The 19,311-nt window shown below is 36.9% G+C and overlaps 1 protein-coding gene across 1 annotated transcript; it reads left to right on the top strand.

Annotated features, from left to right (window-relative positions):
* Positions 1-5,244: 5,244 nt before the first annotated feature.
* LOC130046330 (uncharacterized) lies at positions 5,245-16,499 on the top strand. Its single transcript, XM_048910804.2, has 5 exons — positions 5,245-5,350; positions 13,355-13,576; positions 14,062-14,286; positions 15,460-15,678; positions 16,234-16,499. The coding sequence occupies exons 1-5, from the start codon at positions 5,287-5,289 to the stop codon at positions 16,392-16,394; spliced, it is 891 nt and encodes a 296-aa protein (XP_048766761.2). The 5' UTR covers positions 5,245-5,286; the 3' UTR covers positions 16,395-16,499.
* Positions 16,500-19,311: the final 2,812 nt, after the last annotated feature.

Below are 19,311 nucleotides of genomic sequence, written 5' to 3' on the forward strand. Positions count from 1 at the left end.
CCGTAGGGATCCGGGTTAAAATAGGTCCTCAGGACCCCTTGCTTGTTGTAAGAGGCGACTAAATGGGGCAGTCCTTTGGATGAGATCACAAAAACCGAGGTCCTATGTCACAGCAGGTGTGGTACGATAAAGATCCCTTCCTGCTCAAAGGCCATTTAATTTAGGAATTAAATACTGCTCGGTATCAAAGTGAACTACCACATTTAAAAATAAATTGTCATGGATACGATTTTCATATCAAACGCCATTTTTCAAAATAATACAAGAGCAACAGTTGTTGTTTTATTCACATTCAAGGAGTCTAGCTTCTGCGCATGTACGAACATCCCTCTAGAGTTATCCGAGTCTTCCCAATTAAACGTACCCTATCATGCATGTGTTGCGTTGTCTTACAACAAGATGAACTCTTGGTGCAGGTTTAATTGGTTTATTTTAATCCAGCATATGATGACTCCAATTATAAATATGACGATGACCTATAATGAAAATGAAACAGCCCATGTAGTAGCTAAATACTTCGTTACTAGCTTGAAAATACGGATATATATTTAACTGCTGTGATAAAATTTAGAAATTCATTTCAAAATTAAGGATTATCTCCCTCATGCATAGCTCTGATCCTTAGACGAATTTGACTCCAGTCTTTGGCACTCTTATTTTTCTTTTTAGTTCTTACAAGTTTATTGTTATTTCGGATTTCCAATATTTCAGCTTAAGCATCACTGAAGAGGCATTATTTGTCGAAATGCGCATCTGGTGCATCAGAATTGGTACCGTATAAGTTTTACATTCAAACATACAATTTCTCTCACATACGATAATTTGAGGAATACATTCTGCGTATGGTCAGTTTCTAAATTGAGGCAAGCTACTGACAAACAAGTTGATGGTACAGGAGTTTCAACAGTCTCGATTGAAGTCAGAAGGGCTCACGGCGGGTGTGACCGGTCGACAGGGGATGCTTACTCCTCCTAGGCACCTGATCCCACCTCTGGTGTGTTCAGTGGTGACCCATGTTTGCCCACCTATTTTGTATTGCTTATAGGAGTTATGAGATTGATCACTGTTCATTATCTTCACCTTTCATTACTATAAAATCGATTAAAACGATTTTCAAAAATGAATTTAGTTCTTACCAGTTATATATCTTTATTTCCCGTAAAGAAATATATATCCGTACAGGGTATCTCGGTGTGAGATTCACCCAGACGTACTGCGTTAAAGTCAATCTTGTCAATCTCTGAATTGATTCATGCTCATCCTTTTATACAAGTTCACACATATGCGTACACAACTACCTAAAACTTGTTCTGCAACTTCTAATAAAATACTCACTCACCCTACAAATACCTAACTCAGCAAAACACCATTCACCAAAACAATCACGTGACACCACGCACACAAGAACACAACACGAATACGACGACAATGTGTGAATTATGAATTATAGTAAACAGGTGAATGAATGAAAGTGTATTTAAAAAATCTGAAATGAAGAAAATTCATATAACATCTGATAACTAAAATACGTGACTGTCACCTTGTGTTACATTTAATACTGTTACTGTATATTAGTTGTACATCAGTAAAATGATAGTATTCATGTTTTATTTAGCATATTTTATTGATATTGTTAAATATTGTTGTTATGGGGTTTCTTCGATGGACAATGTCTTTTATACAATTGGATAGATATTTGATCGTCTTGTCGAGAATCTAAACAGCCCTATATCTCGATCTCATAAACGGAGTAATCCATAGTCAAATTCAGTGTGTAAAGAACGGTATAACAATTGATATGAAACACGTAGGTCAGTACGAGTATTGGATCTAAATGACAGGTTGTATTGGTAAATTAGATCGTTATAACATTTAATACGTAAAACAAAAGAAATCTGATGGACAGCTGTTGCAGTTTGATTGTAAAAATGTATTAATTGTTTCTCCTTTCATTTCAGGTGCAGCGCAAGTTAACTACCTGTATGTACACAGAGGCGGCGATTGTGTAAATAAATGCTGAATTCATCTGATATGAATTGCTTTCGATTTTTTCTTCTAGGAGAGGTACTTGTACCCCGAAACATTATTTGCATGTAAATTAACACGATGCTTTCAAGAAAAAAAAATCATGTGAACAAAATAAATGTTTATATATCACTAACAGGCTGTCCAGCGGCCCTAAAATTCCTAAAAATTCCTAATTTTTTTCAGTTTTGCTAAAATTCCTAAAAAAAATGTAAAATTCAAGGGGAAATCCTAAAAAAGCCCTTATTTTTCATGTCAATTCCTACTTTTTTATCAGTCTTGAAAAACCAAAATGCATTCATATAAAATGTGTGTTATTAACGTAGATTGCAGTTCTTATTCAGATAATGCTGATGCAGTGAAAGGCAGTTGACCTGTGGATCCATGTGTCAAGCTTGTTTATTGGTTGTGACTTTGTAATAAAGAGTTGAGATTTTAGGTTATAGCCAATAATAGCTGAGACCATGGAACACTGGAATACGCCCTTCCTGTACTTACATCTTATTTGTGTGTCATGTGAGTTTCTTTATTGTCAAATTTGACAAGGTAAGTCCTTTTAAATAATTAAAACTTCCGCAATTTGGTTAAAAATTCCTAATTTTAGCCCTAATATTTTAAAATTTTACCCCTAAAATTTGCCCTTATTTTTTGTCCAAGGGTGCTGGACAGCCTGCACTAAGTAATACCAACATTTTGTTTATATCCTTAACATATGTTTCAGCAATCCCGTGGGGATCCGGGTTAGAATAGGTCCTCAGTACCACTTGCTTGCTGAAAGAAACGACTAAATGGGGCAGTCCTTCGGACGAGACGGCGAAAGGCAAGGCCCAGTGTCGCAGCAGGTGGGGTACGATAAACATCCCTCCCTGCTCAAAGACCGTAAGCGCTGAGCATAGGCCTAAATTTTACAGCCCTTCACCGGCAATGATGAACTCTCCATATAAGTGTAAAATTATTGAGCATTTCGCAAAATCTGATCGTTATACATGTAACAATCTAGTTCACCAATAGTGCTTGTCATTAGGGCAACAACTGTCTGACTTGTTTCATACCAATTGTTATCTAGACCGTTTTTCCATTCTGATTTTGACTACGGATTACTCCGTTTACATGATCAAAATATAGCTAGGCTCACGGTGGGTGGGACCGGTTGACAGGGAATGGTAAATAGAATGCCAATTATCCCACCTCTGGTATGTCCTGCAGGGTTCCATGTTTGCCGTACTCCTAATTTTGTATTCTTTATGAAAATTATGACATTGATCACTGTTCGTTATCTTCATCTTTTCATATGCTAAACAAATGTTAAAAAAAACCCAGACATTGTGTGCTCCTTTTCCATGATCCTCATGTTTCAAAACTTGTTGAGTATATGTTTGAACGTATGCTAAATATATGTTATTAAGAAATAAGATATCATTTTTGAATGTTGATGGGATATGACATGAATTTGGTCACGTGACCAAATCCTATAACGCCCGAAGGGTGTCATAGTAGATTTGATCACGTACCAACTTCATGTCATATCCCAATAACATTCAAAACTGATATTTTATTTCTTATATTTATATTTTCTATTTTGATTTGTGTTCTTACCGAGCTTCCATGATTATGTAGCAGATGACCAAAATAACGATCGTAGAACACAAAATATAGTTCGTTAGAGTTTTATCGAATAAAAAATTAGGAACAATATAAAAGAGAATATAAGATTGAGATATTTAATTGAAAATATTAAAAAAAGACGAAACATGTGTAAAATAAAGGTAATTTAGAGCGTAAAGTTAACTGAAATGACGACAAGAAGAGCGGAGTAAACTACATCCGTGATGTGATGTGGTCGCGATCAGCGATGGAGAAACTGGTGTCGGTCTAGCTTACTAAGTTGAAAACGCTTGTTGATCACAGATTTCGACAGAAATTCAAAGGATCTGAGAGAATTGATGGTGGATATGATGGGTCAAGTTAACGTTAAGATCTTAGTCGGGTTTTTGGAAAGAAACAACGGTATGTTCATCGTTAGGACTCGTGGTAAACGTAGCCATGCAGGAGACGATTCAAGACAGTAGGACAGATTTAGACAAAGTGCAGGTAGGTTGCGTCTTTTATTTACCTTCAATGTGTGTAAAAGAAAATTAAAACGAACTGATGGAGGTTTTGTTCACTTGAGATTTCTGTTGTAGGATTTAATGAAGACTCTCACCGGTACCCTGACATGAACATCTAAATTTTTCGAGCCTCGAAACCAGCCTTGCTTATGATCATGCCGAGTCATAGCCGTGATGGAAGTTGCCAGGAAACAACAAGTTAACTTATCTTCATAAAGTAAATAGGCTTATAACTCTGTCTACATGTCTTCGCTTCCAATATCATAGAACTTTATAAAATCGCCATGCAGAAGTTGAAGACGGTACAGTATCATTAAAACTGTATAAAATGAAACAACAGAATGATATGTTTAATGTTTCTCTTTTATAAATTGATGAAATTCTTTTTTGTTTACAAAATAAAATCTGTATAAATATCCTGCTGCGTTTGTTTCTGTTATGATATCATTGCAGTGGCGGATCCAGGTTTTACGAAGGGGGTGGGGGTGAAAGTCAAGTATTAGCCAAAATACTCAGCCATTTTGGGTGCCAATCTGGAATTTTACTCGCACTATTTCTATTATTTAAATTTGTGGAGGGGGGTGTCTAAATCCCCCACTGCATTGCATAAGCAAAAACCCAGGTGAAAATACAGGAACTGACTTTTGAAGCGGTGATTGTATTCATACGCAAGAACAAACTGATCACGTGACCAAATTCATGTCATACGAAATTGAACATCGATTTCATTAGTACTGTCATATAAGGAAGTGCATTGGCAAATGTAAATATAACATGTTAAAGATTTGCATATATATAACATACGAAAATCATGAAAATCTTAAGAAAAATACTTGAATATCATATGAACAAAATATTTCTTTATCATAAAGTAATACAAATATATGTTATTCATACTATAAGTTTACGTATGTTAATCATATGTTCGAAAACATAGATTCTACCTATGTGCTCCTAAAATATCATTATCATGTTTCAAAACAGATGTTAACCGTACGTTGCAATTTTACCTGCAATAGCCATATCTATAAGATATATTGCATCATTATATTTCATGAAATCTGTCCACCAAGTACATGCATATGTAACACGTGCTTCCTTTATATATATCCATTTTCTTGCGTGTTACATATGACCCTTCACAACTACCAGTATGAGGACGTGGTGGCTATTCCTGTGCTGTTTTATTGCAGACACTTGTATTCTGAATACAAAAGGTAAATATCTACAAATTATATTATATACTAGTATAATAAATTGTTTTATAGGAAATTTAGATGGATTTTGTATTTGTCAGTGATATATAGTCAAATGTTTCGCTTTCTTACACCCATCATGACGTTAGAAATTACCAGACAGTGCCCTGGCCTTTGTGCAATAAAATGCACCAATGTCATATAGCAACCCGGGCAGCAATGAATAAAACTGACTTAACCGGATGTAAAACAGTGTAAACAAATCAAGCACACCCTTTATGATAATATTCTTATGTTGGTACAGTGTACCTCGGGAAAAATTTCCATGCACTCCCCAAGAAAAAAAAAATAAAATTCTGGATCCACTTGAGTATATACATGTACCTTCTCTTTCCCCAACGTTAAAGGGAAAGGCAATCCCCCAAAAATACATGATAATGTAAAACTTATACGGTACCAATTATGATGCACCAGATGCGCATTTCGACAAATAATGTCTCTTCAGTGATGCTCAACCGAAACAAATGATAGGATTAATTATATGATAAAAATTTGTCATACTGTTCTGTTGATATACGGCTTAGATAAGCTTCAGTACTAATTTGAAAACGTTAGAAATTGAAATTCCCGCCATCTATTGAGGCTGTCATGATGTGGAAGTCTTTTGTATTCGAGACCACAAAAATCAATTATTTTGACGTAACACCGTGTGTTCCTGTTTTGATGAGATTCTACCATCATGAAAGATGTGCATGCGGTAGATCTTACGAATAAATATATTGATGCCTTCCTGTCAAGCAGTTAATTACACTAATGCGAAGGGAAGATGTGAAAAAAGTTTTTTCTAAATTACTGACCCAACCAAGTCGTTTGCAAGAAAAGACTATGTAAACTGTGGATCCATCATTTTCGTTATATGACAAATTGAGGTTCGGCGCTCAAATGTATACGACTCCAAACTTAACTGTTTGTGAATTATCATGTTTACAGTGCTGCTGAGGAAATAAACCGGAATCGACGTTGTGACGTAATAAATTAAACTTCAATGGCCGCTCTCTTAGCGGCGGGTAACTTAAGAAATATGATAGATTAATATTGATTCAATCGTTAAGCAAGGATTTTTGTTGTTATAGACTGTCATTTACGATATCATTAAGTAGACCTTCATTCATAAAAGCAACAATGTGGTTAGGGTTGCCTTTCCCTTTAAGACCGTCAACATATTATTTTCGCAGACGTTAAGATATTGAAAGCAAAAGTGACAAATGCTCTTGCGCAGCGTTTATAACTTCCAAGATCGCAAGTTACGAATACTTCCTAAGTTTACTTTATGATGGAAACTTAAGAACACGTTAGTAAAACAGAAGCGTCGTATCTCAAGTTAAACCTTGCGAAATTCTTAAGTCGCAAATTTTTGCGTAAGATAAGAAGTTTAGTAAAACTCAGTCCTGGCAGGCATTGTGCTATACAAGTCCTCAATATAATATTCCAAGGCAGTTCGAATTTCTGCTATAAACTGCTGTTTTGTGTTGCTGAATTCGGAACGATTTTCCAATGTTCTTCTAATTTTCAACCAAATATTCTCAATAATATCAATGGTCAAGAGGCTGGGCAGGACATGGTGTGGTAATTGTATTGGTAATGTATTCTTTTACAAAACGAGCCCTATGTACAGGGGCATTGTCGCCCATGAAAACGTATTGGTTTTATCTGCCTCGCTAACTCAGACCATACATTGTTGTCCAGTATTTCAATGTATTTTCTGGTATTTATATTACCTTCTACATCAGTTAATGTTCCAATTCCTTTAATACAAACACAACCCCAGATCCTGACACTTAACCTGCGTCATGATGACGGACATACCAGCTACACACTACATTTTTCTTCGTCTTTTCTCCTGATATAAACTTTATTAACTACAAGTATCTGACTTTCATCATGCACTAAATACCCATCTATTCCACTCACGATCAACTTTTCCTTATACCACTTACGGCGAGCTTTCTTGTTGATCTCGCGATTCACGACGTTTTTCTTGGCAACCTTTCGTTTGTATCCCAATTCTTAAATTTTTATTTTTACAATTTTGGTACAAAATATATAATCGTTTCCCTCATTTAGTTTTATTTTCCTAAGACCGTCGTCTCTTCTCTTTAACTACACGTGAAAGTTTGTTCATATCTCTATTTGTAAAGACTCTGCTTGATCCTCTTCCTCGTTGGCCTTTTTTTTTTATTGAAAGTTTTATAATGCTACGTATTGTAGATCCCGGTACCCCTAATATTCTCTCCAATTCTGATGTGTTTCCATTCTCTCTATACGCATTTACAATCATATTTCAGACGTCAACACTCAATTCTTTTCCTTTTTGACCCATGTTGTTTCGGGCAATTAAGACAAACAATATAGCAGACGACAGAAATATTGTGCATATGTCATTGGTCTTAGTGTGACTATACAAAGATGAAAATAGATTGGGGATATCTTGTGTCCAATTATAGCGGGTAGCCTAAAACGTGACTCGATTTGCACGAAAGTGGCAAATAATTATATCCCTTGACTGTATCACTCTCAAGAACGTTTCATTTTTGCCTATAATAGATCTAAAACTTCATTGTTATTTGGATTTCAAACATTTCGGTTGAGCATCACTGAAGAAACATAATTTGTCGAATTGCGCATCTGGTGCATCAAATTTGATACCGTATAAGTTTTACATTCATATGTCATTATTCCTTATGAAAGATTGTAAAATGAAGGTCTATGCTTGCCGCTTACAGCCATTGAGCAGGGAGGGATCTTTAACGCGTCACACCTACTGTGACACGGGGCCTCGGTTTTTACGGTTTCATCCGACGGAACGGCCCTTATTTACCGGTAGTCGCCTCTTACAACAAGTCAAGGGGTACTGAGGGCGTTTTCTAACCCGGATCCCCAAGGGATGAGGACGACGGACTTAATTCGTTTCTACTATAGAGATTTTATTCAGATTTTGATATAAGGCAAAGTAGACATTAATGAGTTATTATTCCATGACCGGATGTTTTTTCTTTGATTTTTTCGAAGGTGTATATCAAATATCATCAAAAGTGTGGCGATATTCATATCATCACATATGTGATATCTAACTACCATATACCCCACTGTTTCACAAAGGAGGTGGGAGGAGCTATGCAAATGAGACAAAGACAAGGTTCAACATTTAATGAAGATAACATTTACAGAATTCTTTCACAAGACAAAACAAAAAATATTTTAAAAATCATAATTTCTCAGTTTTTGCACAAAGTTTAGATCGCAATTTCACGCACTTCTGGTACGCTCAAATAAAATGCAAAATTTGTATCACTAATACATCTTTCACATGAATGACATTGACACCGAGCAATTTACCAAACGAATCACTTTGTCACCCAAAAGAATCTTCACCCTAGAAACGGTGTCGTCTTTCCAATTCAATTCAATGTATTGGATTTCAAAGCCATTATGCAATGGTATACAGAGATATAAAGATTAAAAAAAGCTGCAGTTCTAGATACATTTAGAAAGTAATAAATGCGTGTAATAAGGTATTTATCAAGTTAGAATAAAACAGTGTTATTATTAATGTGAAGTATGGGCATTCTAGGAAGGGGAGCACATTTTATATATTTATTTCCCGACATCCTTCACACTCGCGTTCTCCTTCTCTGAATCCCCAGTCTGTTTCGGGGATTTCATTGGCGGCTCCAGAGCTCGACTAACTTCAAGAAGTTGTTGAGCCGCCAGAGCTCGACTAACTGTTCTGATGCCTCCTGTATGCCATACCAGCGGTACTACGATGATCTGTTCGCTCCATTACCTGCCGCTCTTTAAAACCTGCAACATAAAAAACTGCGAAGAGAAGAGGGAATTAAATGAACTATTTAGTATTTGAACAAATCGACGACACATAAATCACGTAAATACCGTAAATATACAGGTACTAAAATGTCTCATTAAACAGTTAATACATAAATACACCCCTCCCTCGAATTGAAAACTTACCTGAATGAAACAAGGTGGTGGCGCATGTGCGTTTCCCCGAGTGGTTAGAACAGTTTCCGACAAACCTGCTTCTGCACACATGGTTTTCACAATGGTACCCAACTTTCTGACCCCATAGGCTGGACTCCGAAACGTGGCTCGGGTCCGGGTAGTGGCCGTCTATAGAATGGCCCATCCCTCACCATTGAAATGTAGGAAGCATAAACATTGTATAAACTGAGAGGCGTTCCGGGTGTGGCTGTGTAGTGGCGGGTCGACTTTGCAGGAATGTTCCTCTGGTGAAGACCCTCATATCAGCGAAGTTCTTAGATGTGTGACCAGAAAATTCTATGTATGCTTTTTCATCAGAACTGTCACATTTCTCCTGACATACCTCAAATTTTCGGTGCTTATTGAGACCCTTAAGTCCAAAAAGTTTGGAATTGGAGTAAAATACTGTATTAATGTAACTTTTTGATGCATGTCATCCAAATGATTTGTTATCCTAAAAGCCATCTTCTTGTTTCGACGTTAAGGGATCCGCTTGCTTAATTGACACTCCTATCCCTGGATGCCAGCTCTGTCATTCGCATGTCAAGAGTTTTTCTGAATTTATGAAAACGAGCATCTTTAACATCCAAAAAGTTCATATATCGTGAACACCTTCCTCACGCATGTACCGGAAAATACCGGAACAAATCTGATACAGAGTTTTCGGCGGGTACGGAGAACTATCAACGTGCAATAACTCAACATTATTTTGTATATATCATCTCGTGTCATTATGCCACTATTAGAAATCAATGAAAAATCGCAGAAGCGCAAAATTTCGAATTGGGTCCGTCGTCATTGAATGTCCAAAGTTGCGTTGTAAGATGACACGAGTCTTCACTCGTCAGAAAGGTTACACCATAAGGCATAATATAAGTTATAGGATATATAAGTAATTAAACTTTTATTCTCTTAATATTGTATTCCTTTAGTTATGAGATACTTCACTGTTCGTTACTTTCATCTATTCATAATTAGTCACGAGCAGGCATATTGGATCAAAATGAAAACCAACAGGACAATTTATACTTCTATAGAATAATTTAGATTTCAATGAATCTAATATCAGAATGGAAACGAAGTTTACAATAGTAGTATTTGCTTTTCCTAAATATGCAGTTACTGAGTATGTTTTATATATTATCAGCAAAATTAAAGAATATTTTCAAATGACCTTCAGCGGTAGCTCAGTGGTTAGAGCGTTCGCTTCGTAACTGAGAGGTCGTTAGTTCAAGTCCCTCTCATGCCATGGCCGCGTCAAACCTAAGACGTTAAAATAGGTAGTGATTGCTCCTTTGTCAAACTCTCGATATTTCGGATATGACCATAAAAGCGGGGGTCCCGTGTCGCGGCAGGTGTTGGCACTATAAAGAAACTTTACTGCTACGGCCCTGAGCGCTAAGCATAGGTCAAAATTTGTGGTACTTCACCTACAGCTGGTGACGTCTCAATGTGAGTGAAAAATTCTCGATGAGACGTAAATACTAACAATTCAATAAAATTGTAAAAAAAATATCTAATCACTATGTCCATTTTTGCCACACCCAGGTATAAAAACCCCTACCCCAGGGATCACGAAGTTTAGGAATACCTGCTCTATATAAATATCTATTTAGTTTCAATTTAGAATGAATAGCATTGTAGAAGATGTTATTTAAATGGTTTACACATAAACACTATATGTAAAGTGATGTTGAAATTTACTTTGGTATAGGCCTTTCTGCTCAGATATATGACTATATCTTAAATTTTTCTTACATAATTATGTGTGGTTTTACAGAAAAAATGTGAAATTGGTACATTTTTGGCAGTTTTTCCTCACCCCCAGGGATGCATGGGTCCTGGAATTTACATTTTATGTCCCCATGTTCGAAAGATGCTTTATACAAAATCTGAAAAGAATTGGAATGGTAGTTATCAAGAAGTTTAATTGTTCAATTGTTAACGGACGTCGTCGGACGCAGACCAATAGCAATTGGTGACCCAAGCGACTCGGATGACGTAAAAAGTAAGACATAGCTTTATTATTTTTGCATCATTCTCACTTATTGCCAAACGAAGTGAGAATCACGGGTCTTTAGGATATAACTTGACAAATGGAGGTCCTGTATCACGGCCGACGTACATACGTTAAAGAACACTCACTGCTACGACCCTTAGAAATATTAGAAACTGGTTGACCACGGAAATTAAAACCACATGAAAAAGACAATTGTAAATGTCCACTTCTTGATTTATAGTTTAGCCCTCTCCGTAGAAGATACAAGGTCGTACAAACACTAGAATATGTACATACACAATGGATATGCTAAAAATATAAGTTCTCTCCCCTCCATGATTTATGAATTGATTTAAGGACTTTTCCGATCAATTTTTCGTTTGATACATGCATCAAATAAAGAATTATAAGTTTTATTTTTTATCATTTAATTATGTTTTTGAAATAGAAAAACAAGTAGTTTCTCTCATGAAAGGTGAAGATAACGAACAGTGATCAATCTCAGAACTCCTATAAGCAATACATAGTATATAGTTGGGCAAACACGGGCCCCTGGACACATCAGAGGTGGGATCAGGTGCCTAGGAAGAGTAAGTATCCCCTGTTGACTGTGTGTTTGATGAACGCCCCACCCTTTGAAGCTATTAACCTAATACCCTCCCTGTTAATTGTTGCTCTGGCGTTTTCCATTGCCTGTACCCGCGTAGAATAACGCCAACTAAATCTAGGTAGAAGTGAGGACCCCACTGCTCTCACACTAGGAAAAAGTTTCGTTAGTTCTAGTACAGCTGACTGAAGAAGTCTGACCAGTGACCACAGGTTGGTACGGCCTATGTTGTATGCCCCACAATGAACAATAATAAAATCAGGAATATATTAGGTCAAAATTTGTGGTACTTCACCTACAACTGGTGACGTCTCAAAATGAGTGATAAATTCTCAAAGGAACGCAAAACAAACAAACAAACAAAAGAAACACACAAACAAACAAAATATCATATATAGGTATAAATTTACAAACAAAGGAATACATGCCGTCAACATAAGCAACATTCTTCGTCATAAAAGGGTTCAGTCGTGTATTCCAACTTATTTCAAGTTCAAGTCTACACCCTGTATTTCCTACAGCTATACTTCTACTATTGCATCCACACTTTTTAATTATAAACAAACTTTGCAGTGCCTAGATATAGACCATCTTATACGTAATCCACCAACATGTTCTTGTTCTTCATCTTCTTTCAACTATAGTCCAGCTGGACATGTCATTACTAATGATGTTGATACAGTTGAAAATGAGGACCTCAAATAACTTATTCTAAAAGATCCTAAATACAGAGAACCTTGGTCTTTTAATTGACGACAGAACTTCATCTCTATTATGAATTCTGTCGAAGATTATGCCAGACGATGGGCCAAATATGAAACAGAAGAACTTGATACATTGTCAAAATGGGTTAAAAGCATATGAGGGATATTAAAATCCCGCGTTAGACACATGAAAACAAAAGTACGTACCATCTATCCTTCTGTGTTTAGTAAACCAGAAGTGATAAAAGAATTAAATAGGTTACATGAGGAATATGTTTTGGTTCCAGCTGACAAAGCTACTAACAACATTGTCTTTGTTTGTAAGGCTCATTATTACAATTGTATTTTAAACGAAGTTGGCATTAATTCCACTTTTGGTAATCATACTTATACTCCAACTGCAACTTTCAAAAGATGAAATTCTTCAAAACCATGCTTCAGTTTTAGACACAAAAATATCACCAGTATAGGGATTTTGTATTTCTTGGAACCTGATACAGTAATGGGTATCGTTAGTGACTAGGAATTACATAGACGGTATAATCCATGTACATGTATATTTCAGATTCAAATAATAAAAGAATATTGAACTGAGATGGACATGACATAAATCTTTCCCATTCTATTTTATTTTAATCTTTTTTTCCTCTTGAAAGGTTCTCACACCTATTCAAAATGTGTGGCAAATGTTGCTATTGGAAAATCAGTGTCGGTGAGTTCAACACACAGCGGGTTTCCACCCTCAAACGCTGTGAATGGATACCTCAACGACTTCATGCATACATCAGGAGAAGAAAGCAAACCATGGCTCACAATAGACCTTGGAGGCACATTTCTGGTACAACAGATTGAAATCTTCAACAGAGCGGACTGCTGCGGTAATTATATACCATTTGAGAATTGTATAATAATTCTTTGCCCTGTAATTTACAAACAATCACAAGAATACGTGGCATTCATCATCTACTTCTCACAACGATAGAATCCTATTATACGAATGTTTTGTGGCATCTTCAATAAATGCAACAGATGAAAAGGTGAAGATAACAAACAGTGATCAATCTCATAGCTCCTATATGCAATACAAAATAAATAGTTGTGCAAACATGGACCTCTGGATATAAAAGAGGTGGGATCAGGTGTCTAAATGGAGTAAACATCCCCTATCGACCGCTCACATCCGCCGTGAGCCCTATATCTCAACCAGATTAACGAATCAATCCGCAGTCAACGCCAGTGTGTAAAGAACGGCCTAACAATTGTATGAGACGCATCAAAAAAGTATTTGACTGAATGACAGGTTGTATTGGCAAATTAGAAATTGGATAGAAAGAGTAAATGAATTTGTCTATTTCTCCCTCAGGTGCTCGATTTCATGATGCGGAGGTGACAGTAGGGGAATCCCTGGATAACCTACAATTCTGCGGCCATTATTCGGGACCAGCAAGGAACGGAGAGAGAATAGCGATATGGTGTCCTTCTCACACAATTGCTCGTTTTGTTAAAATCCAGATGGTGAAAGGAAGAGGGAGCATATTGCATGTGGCGGAGGTCCTCATTTGGGGAGTGCCTGAAGGAAATTCTCTATGTTTGTAGTGCTGTTAATATATACAAACACACGCATACACACACGCACACACACACACACACACACACACACACACACACAGAGAGAGAGAGAGAGAGAGAGAGAGAGAGAGAGAGAGAGAGAGAGAGAGAGAGAGAGAGAGAGAGAATAACGAACAGTAATCAATTTCATAACTCTTATAAGCAATACAAAATTGAGAGTTGGGCAAACCCGTACTTCTGGAGACATACCATAGGTGGGATCAGGTGACTAGGAGGTGTAGGTACCCCTTGTCGACTGGTCACACCTGCCGTGAGCCCTATATCTAGATTAGGTAAAGCGAGTGTCGTTGGAAGACCTAAACACTTTCGACCGTGCTACCGGTCTTCTTCAATCGTGTTTATTTGTCATAGCAACGTAACGCAAAACTTTTGTTTATGTAGTCTTGCGTTACGTTGCTATGACAAATAAACACTACTGAAAAAGACCGGTAACACGGTCGAAATATTTCAAGAAAGGTTTTTGAGGTTTTTGTATGTTACAAAAATAATCTTTTTGATACTACCAAACGTACAAAATGTGTTTTCATATCCACGTTGTTTGAAATATCCTGATTACTTCGTAGCCGCGAGGTCGTGAGTTCGAGCTCAACTCGTGCCATTGTCACGTCAAACCTACGACGTGAACGTAAGGTAGGGATTGCTCGTTTGCCAAACGCTCAGCAAAAAGAATTGAGAGTCACGGATCTTTCGGATATGACCTTATAAATGGAGGTTCCATGTCGCAACAAGCATTAACACCATAATGCCCTCACTGCTACGACCCTGGGCGCTAAGCATAGGTCTAAATTTATGGTACTTCACCAACAGCTGGTTACGTCTCAATATGAATGAAAAGTTCTCGACGTAACGCAAAACAATAATCAATCAATAGAGTGACGTCACACGAGACTCTATTAGTTGTAAATATTATTTCACGGAACGTAACCTGTGCTAATCGTACTTAAGCATTTGTATTTGAGGTACGGGGAAGACGCATTCCAGAGAAAAGTAGTCCCGCGTGCTTAGTGCAGATGAACTCCGGAGGAATGTTTTTTTCACTAAGAAATCAAATGAATTTTTCATCCAATCAGCATCGTTTTTAAGCCATCACTTTAAAAGTTATTAAATGATAAAATTATCTATAATATCCTAGATTCACTCCCGTCTACAAATTGCATGACAAATGTTGCACTGGGGAAATCTGTGACTGCAAGTACAGTATCCGGAAACTTCCAGCCGTCAAACGCTGTGAATGAATACCTCAATGACTTCATGCATACGGCTAGAGAAGGCAGACCGTGGCTTATGATAAATCTTGGAGATAGATTTCTGGTACACAAGATTGAAATCTTCAACAGAGCGGACTGCTGTGGTAATTTAGCAATATGAGATAATTTATTATATTTTGATGTACACTATGAAGTCATCATATTTTAGAACACGCTGTAAGAATAATTGGTAACAGTTTTGCCTCCTTTTAGTTTTTACTTGGTTTACGTTAATTTATTACACCTCTTCTAATTCTTAGTATATAAATGTGAATCAACATATTTTTGTGATTCACCGTGATTAAAGCACTGTAAAATTTATAAACTGATACACACCCATACCGAGCATTTAGCAGATTCTTTTAATGCCATAAGCTTCGAATGGAATCATGAATATTAATCATAAAATAGAATTGCATCACGATTTAATTTCCCCCCTACAAAACTAGTTTATGGTTGCAAGGTACATAAGGTACATAGGTCCCGCAGATCCGAGTTTTGAATACTATTAATTTTTATTCTGGTTTTAATGTTTGTATCGTTATAATAAAACAGTTAAAGTATATTATTGAGGGAGTCGGCAAGGTGAAGTAGATAAAAATGATTAGGAAATATGATTGTTACTTTAGATATATTCTCTCTGTCTGTTTCCATTTCAGGTCATAGGTTCCATGACGCAGATGTTAAAGTAGGAATATCTAAATCAAAACTACATGGCTGTGGACACTATAGAGGGCCAGCTCAGAAGAGAGAGAAGATAGTGGTGATGATTTATAGTTTAGCCCTCTCCGTAGAAGATACAAGGTCGTACAAACACTAGAATATGTACATACACAATGGATATGCTAAAAATATAAGTTCTCTCCCCTCCATGATTTATGAATTGATTTAAGGACTTTTCCGATCAATTTTGTCGTTTGATACATGCATCAAATAAAGAATTATAAGTTTTATTTCTTATCATTTAATTATGTTTTTGAAATAGAAAAACAAGCAGTTTCTCTCATGAAAGGTGAAGATAACGAACAGTGATAAATCTCAGAACTCCTATAAGCAATACATAGTAGATAGTTGGGCAAACACGGGCCCCTGGACTTATCAGAGGTGGGATCAGGTGACTAAGAAGAGTAAGCATCCCCTGTCGACTGTGTGTTTGATGAACGTCCCACCCTTTGAAGCTATTAACCTAATACCCTCCCTGTTAATTGTTGCTCTGGCGTTTTCCATTGCCTGTACTCGCGTAGAATAACGCCAACTAAATCTAGGTAGAAGTGAGGACCCCACTGTTCTCACACTAGGAAAAAGTTTCGTTAGTTCTAGTACAACTGACTGAAGAAGTCTGACCAGTGACCACAGGATGGTACGGCCTATGTTGTTTGCCCCACAATGAACAATGATAAAATCAGGAATAGCTTTCACCTGTTTTAATATTTTAAGTTTCGGCACCAACTCAGATAAATTCATACCCCTGTAACCTTGCCACCTAATGGTCGTGTTTGGAAAGTTAAGGTTTGCCCCCCCCCCCCCCCCCTGTCCTGGATCTGGCAGCCATTGTTGCCCTCTTAATAATGGAGGATCCAACAATCCACACTTTAATTTGATCTATGAAAAACTTGGTGAATGTTAGGCATGCTAAATACCCAAGGCATATGAACGTTAAGAGATTAGCGAATATATGACTGATATGCAACAGATCTCCATCGACCTGCCGCTTGAATAACTTCGGCTGACATGCCTTGTTGTGCGAGTATAGTTGCTGCACCAATGCAAAACGAGTGGGATTTGAAGCGCCTACTATCTATCCCAGCTAAATTAAGCGATCGTGACAAAACTGAGGTAAACTGGTAAGGAGTAAGAGGCTGACCAGAGTAATGACAAAATAATGGCCCCGCTTTCGGTGCCCTAACCTCCATATAATCGTGCATGGCCTGTATTGGACAAGTAGTTCCGGTCATCTTATGTACTGTCAATGTGGTACCCCTACCTAATTGGTCAGTTTTCGAATATCTAATGTGAATTGTTAAATAGTTAGTGGGCAGGGAAATGTCCCCAATATGTAAAACCCGATCCACAGAATTGCCCTTTGACAAAGCAAATTCCCCTATCCTAAGCAAGGCATTAAGATCAATTCTATGTAAAAATCAAAGAAATCAGATAGGGTCTGGCCACTCAATGTCACAGATTTCTTCGATTTTCACAGTATTAACTTTACTTGCACCATCTTACATAATTTTAACCCCACCACCAAATTTCTACTATCCGTTGCCATGGAAACGGACAGCAGTCTATGAGGGCTAATTGAACTGCAAAATTCAGCCCGTTTTACCCATGTTTTGTCCTTGTGGTATATAAAAAATTAAAACAGACAACTAATTTTCTCCATAAATCTTGATTCCCCATACAATTCCCTCCTTATTTATAATATCTATATCCACCTATGGTAAAGAGTGTGTTACTGACTGCTGTACCATTGTATTATAATTTGGCACTTTGCCAAAAAGTGATTTTTTGTTGGATTTCGTTGATGAATTTAGATAATTTGGAAAATACATACAGCATAATCAACTGTCATCAAAGGATGTCCATACCAAAGACTCTTAATATATATAAAAAGATTAATGGTGAAACGTAGTACCATTGATCTATTGTAGTACGAAAACTGTAGATTTGGCCATTTTGCCAAAAATTCATACTAATGACAAATAATACAACCTACACTAGTTTCAGTCAAAATGAACAATATGAGCAATTGATATTTCAAAAATAAACATGGAGAAGTTTAACATATTAATAAAAATTAGTTAGAGTGATAAAAAAATCCATGTAAGCATAAACTGTAATCCAGTAGTACTCCCCCCCCCCTCCTCCCCAAACACCAAGTATATTTTGCAATCATTTCCATATACGAGCTATGTTACATGTACTGTATTGCCATGTAAACTATTATCAATAACTATAAAAAAGTCTTCTCAAGATATTGGGCAGATACCAATAAATTGTTCATTGTACTGCCTTGTATTTGCTGACTTTTGACCTGGAAATCATTAGGGTCATCTACTATTCATAACCAACCAACATATGAAATATCATAATTGAACAACAGGCTCAAGATATTGGGGGGACACCATTGCATAGAGTACTAGCTACACTGCACCTAGCCATTTTTAATTGATTGATTTATTGATATTTTCCGCCACACTGAACAATTTTTCAGTTATCTGGTGGTGCCCAGTGTTTATTGGTGAAAGTGAGAACCCAGATACAATGTACCTGGGAAGAGACCACCGACCTTCCGAAAGTAAACTGGAAAACTTTCTCACTTACCGGCGCGAGCGGAATTCGACCCCGCGCCGACAGAGGTTGTGTGATTTTGAGGGCTATGCTCCAACCACTCGGCCACGGAGGCCCCTGCCATTTTTAATCTTTTGACCTGAAAATCAATGGGAGTCATATACTTCCAGTGACCAACCCCTGTATGAAATATCACTATCAATCAAATGGTTCTGAAGAAACTGGTCAGACATCAATTGTACAGAGTATTGTATTGCACCTGGTGACCTTTGCACCAGAAAATCAATAGTTGTCATTTTCTACTGCAGAAACTGCATGAAACTTTAAAATTTATTGGAGTCTGTTCAGTGTTACTGTAATCTATGTTGACATACCAGTAATTAGTAAATTTATAATATTAACACAGAACAACTCATTTTTGCAAAGTTGTTTATTCAACAAACATG

The sequence above is a fragment of the Ostrea edulis genome, chromosome 3, assembly GCF_947568905.1.
Source record: "Ostrea edulis chromosome 3, xbOstEdul1.1, whole genome shotgun sequence".
In the NCBI taxonomy this organism is placed as follows: domain Eukaryota; kingdom Metazoa; phylum Mollusca; class Bivalvia; order Ostreida; family Ostreidae; genus Ostrea; species Ostrea edulis.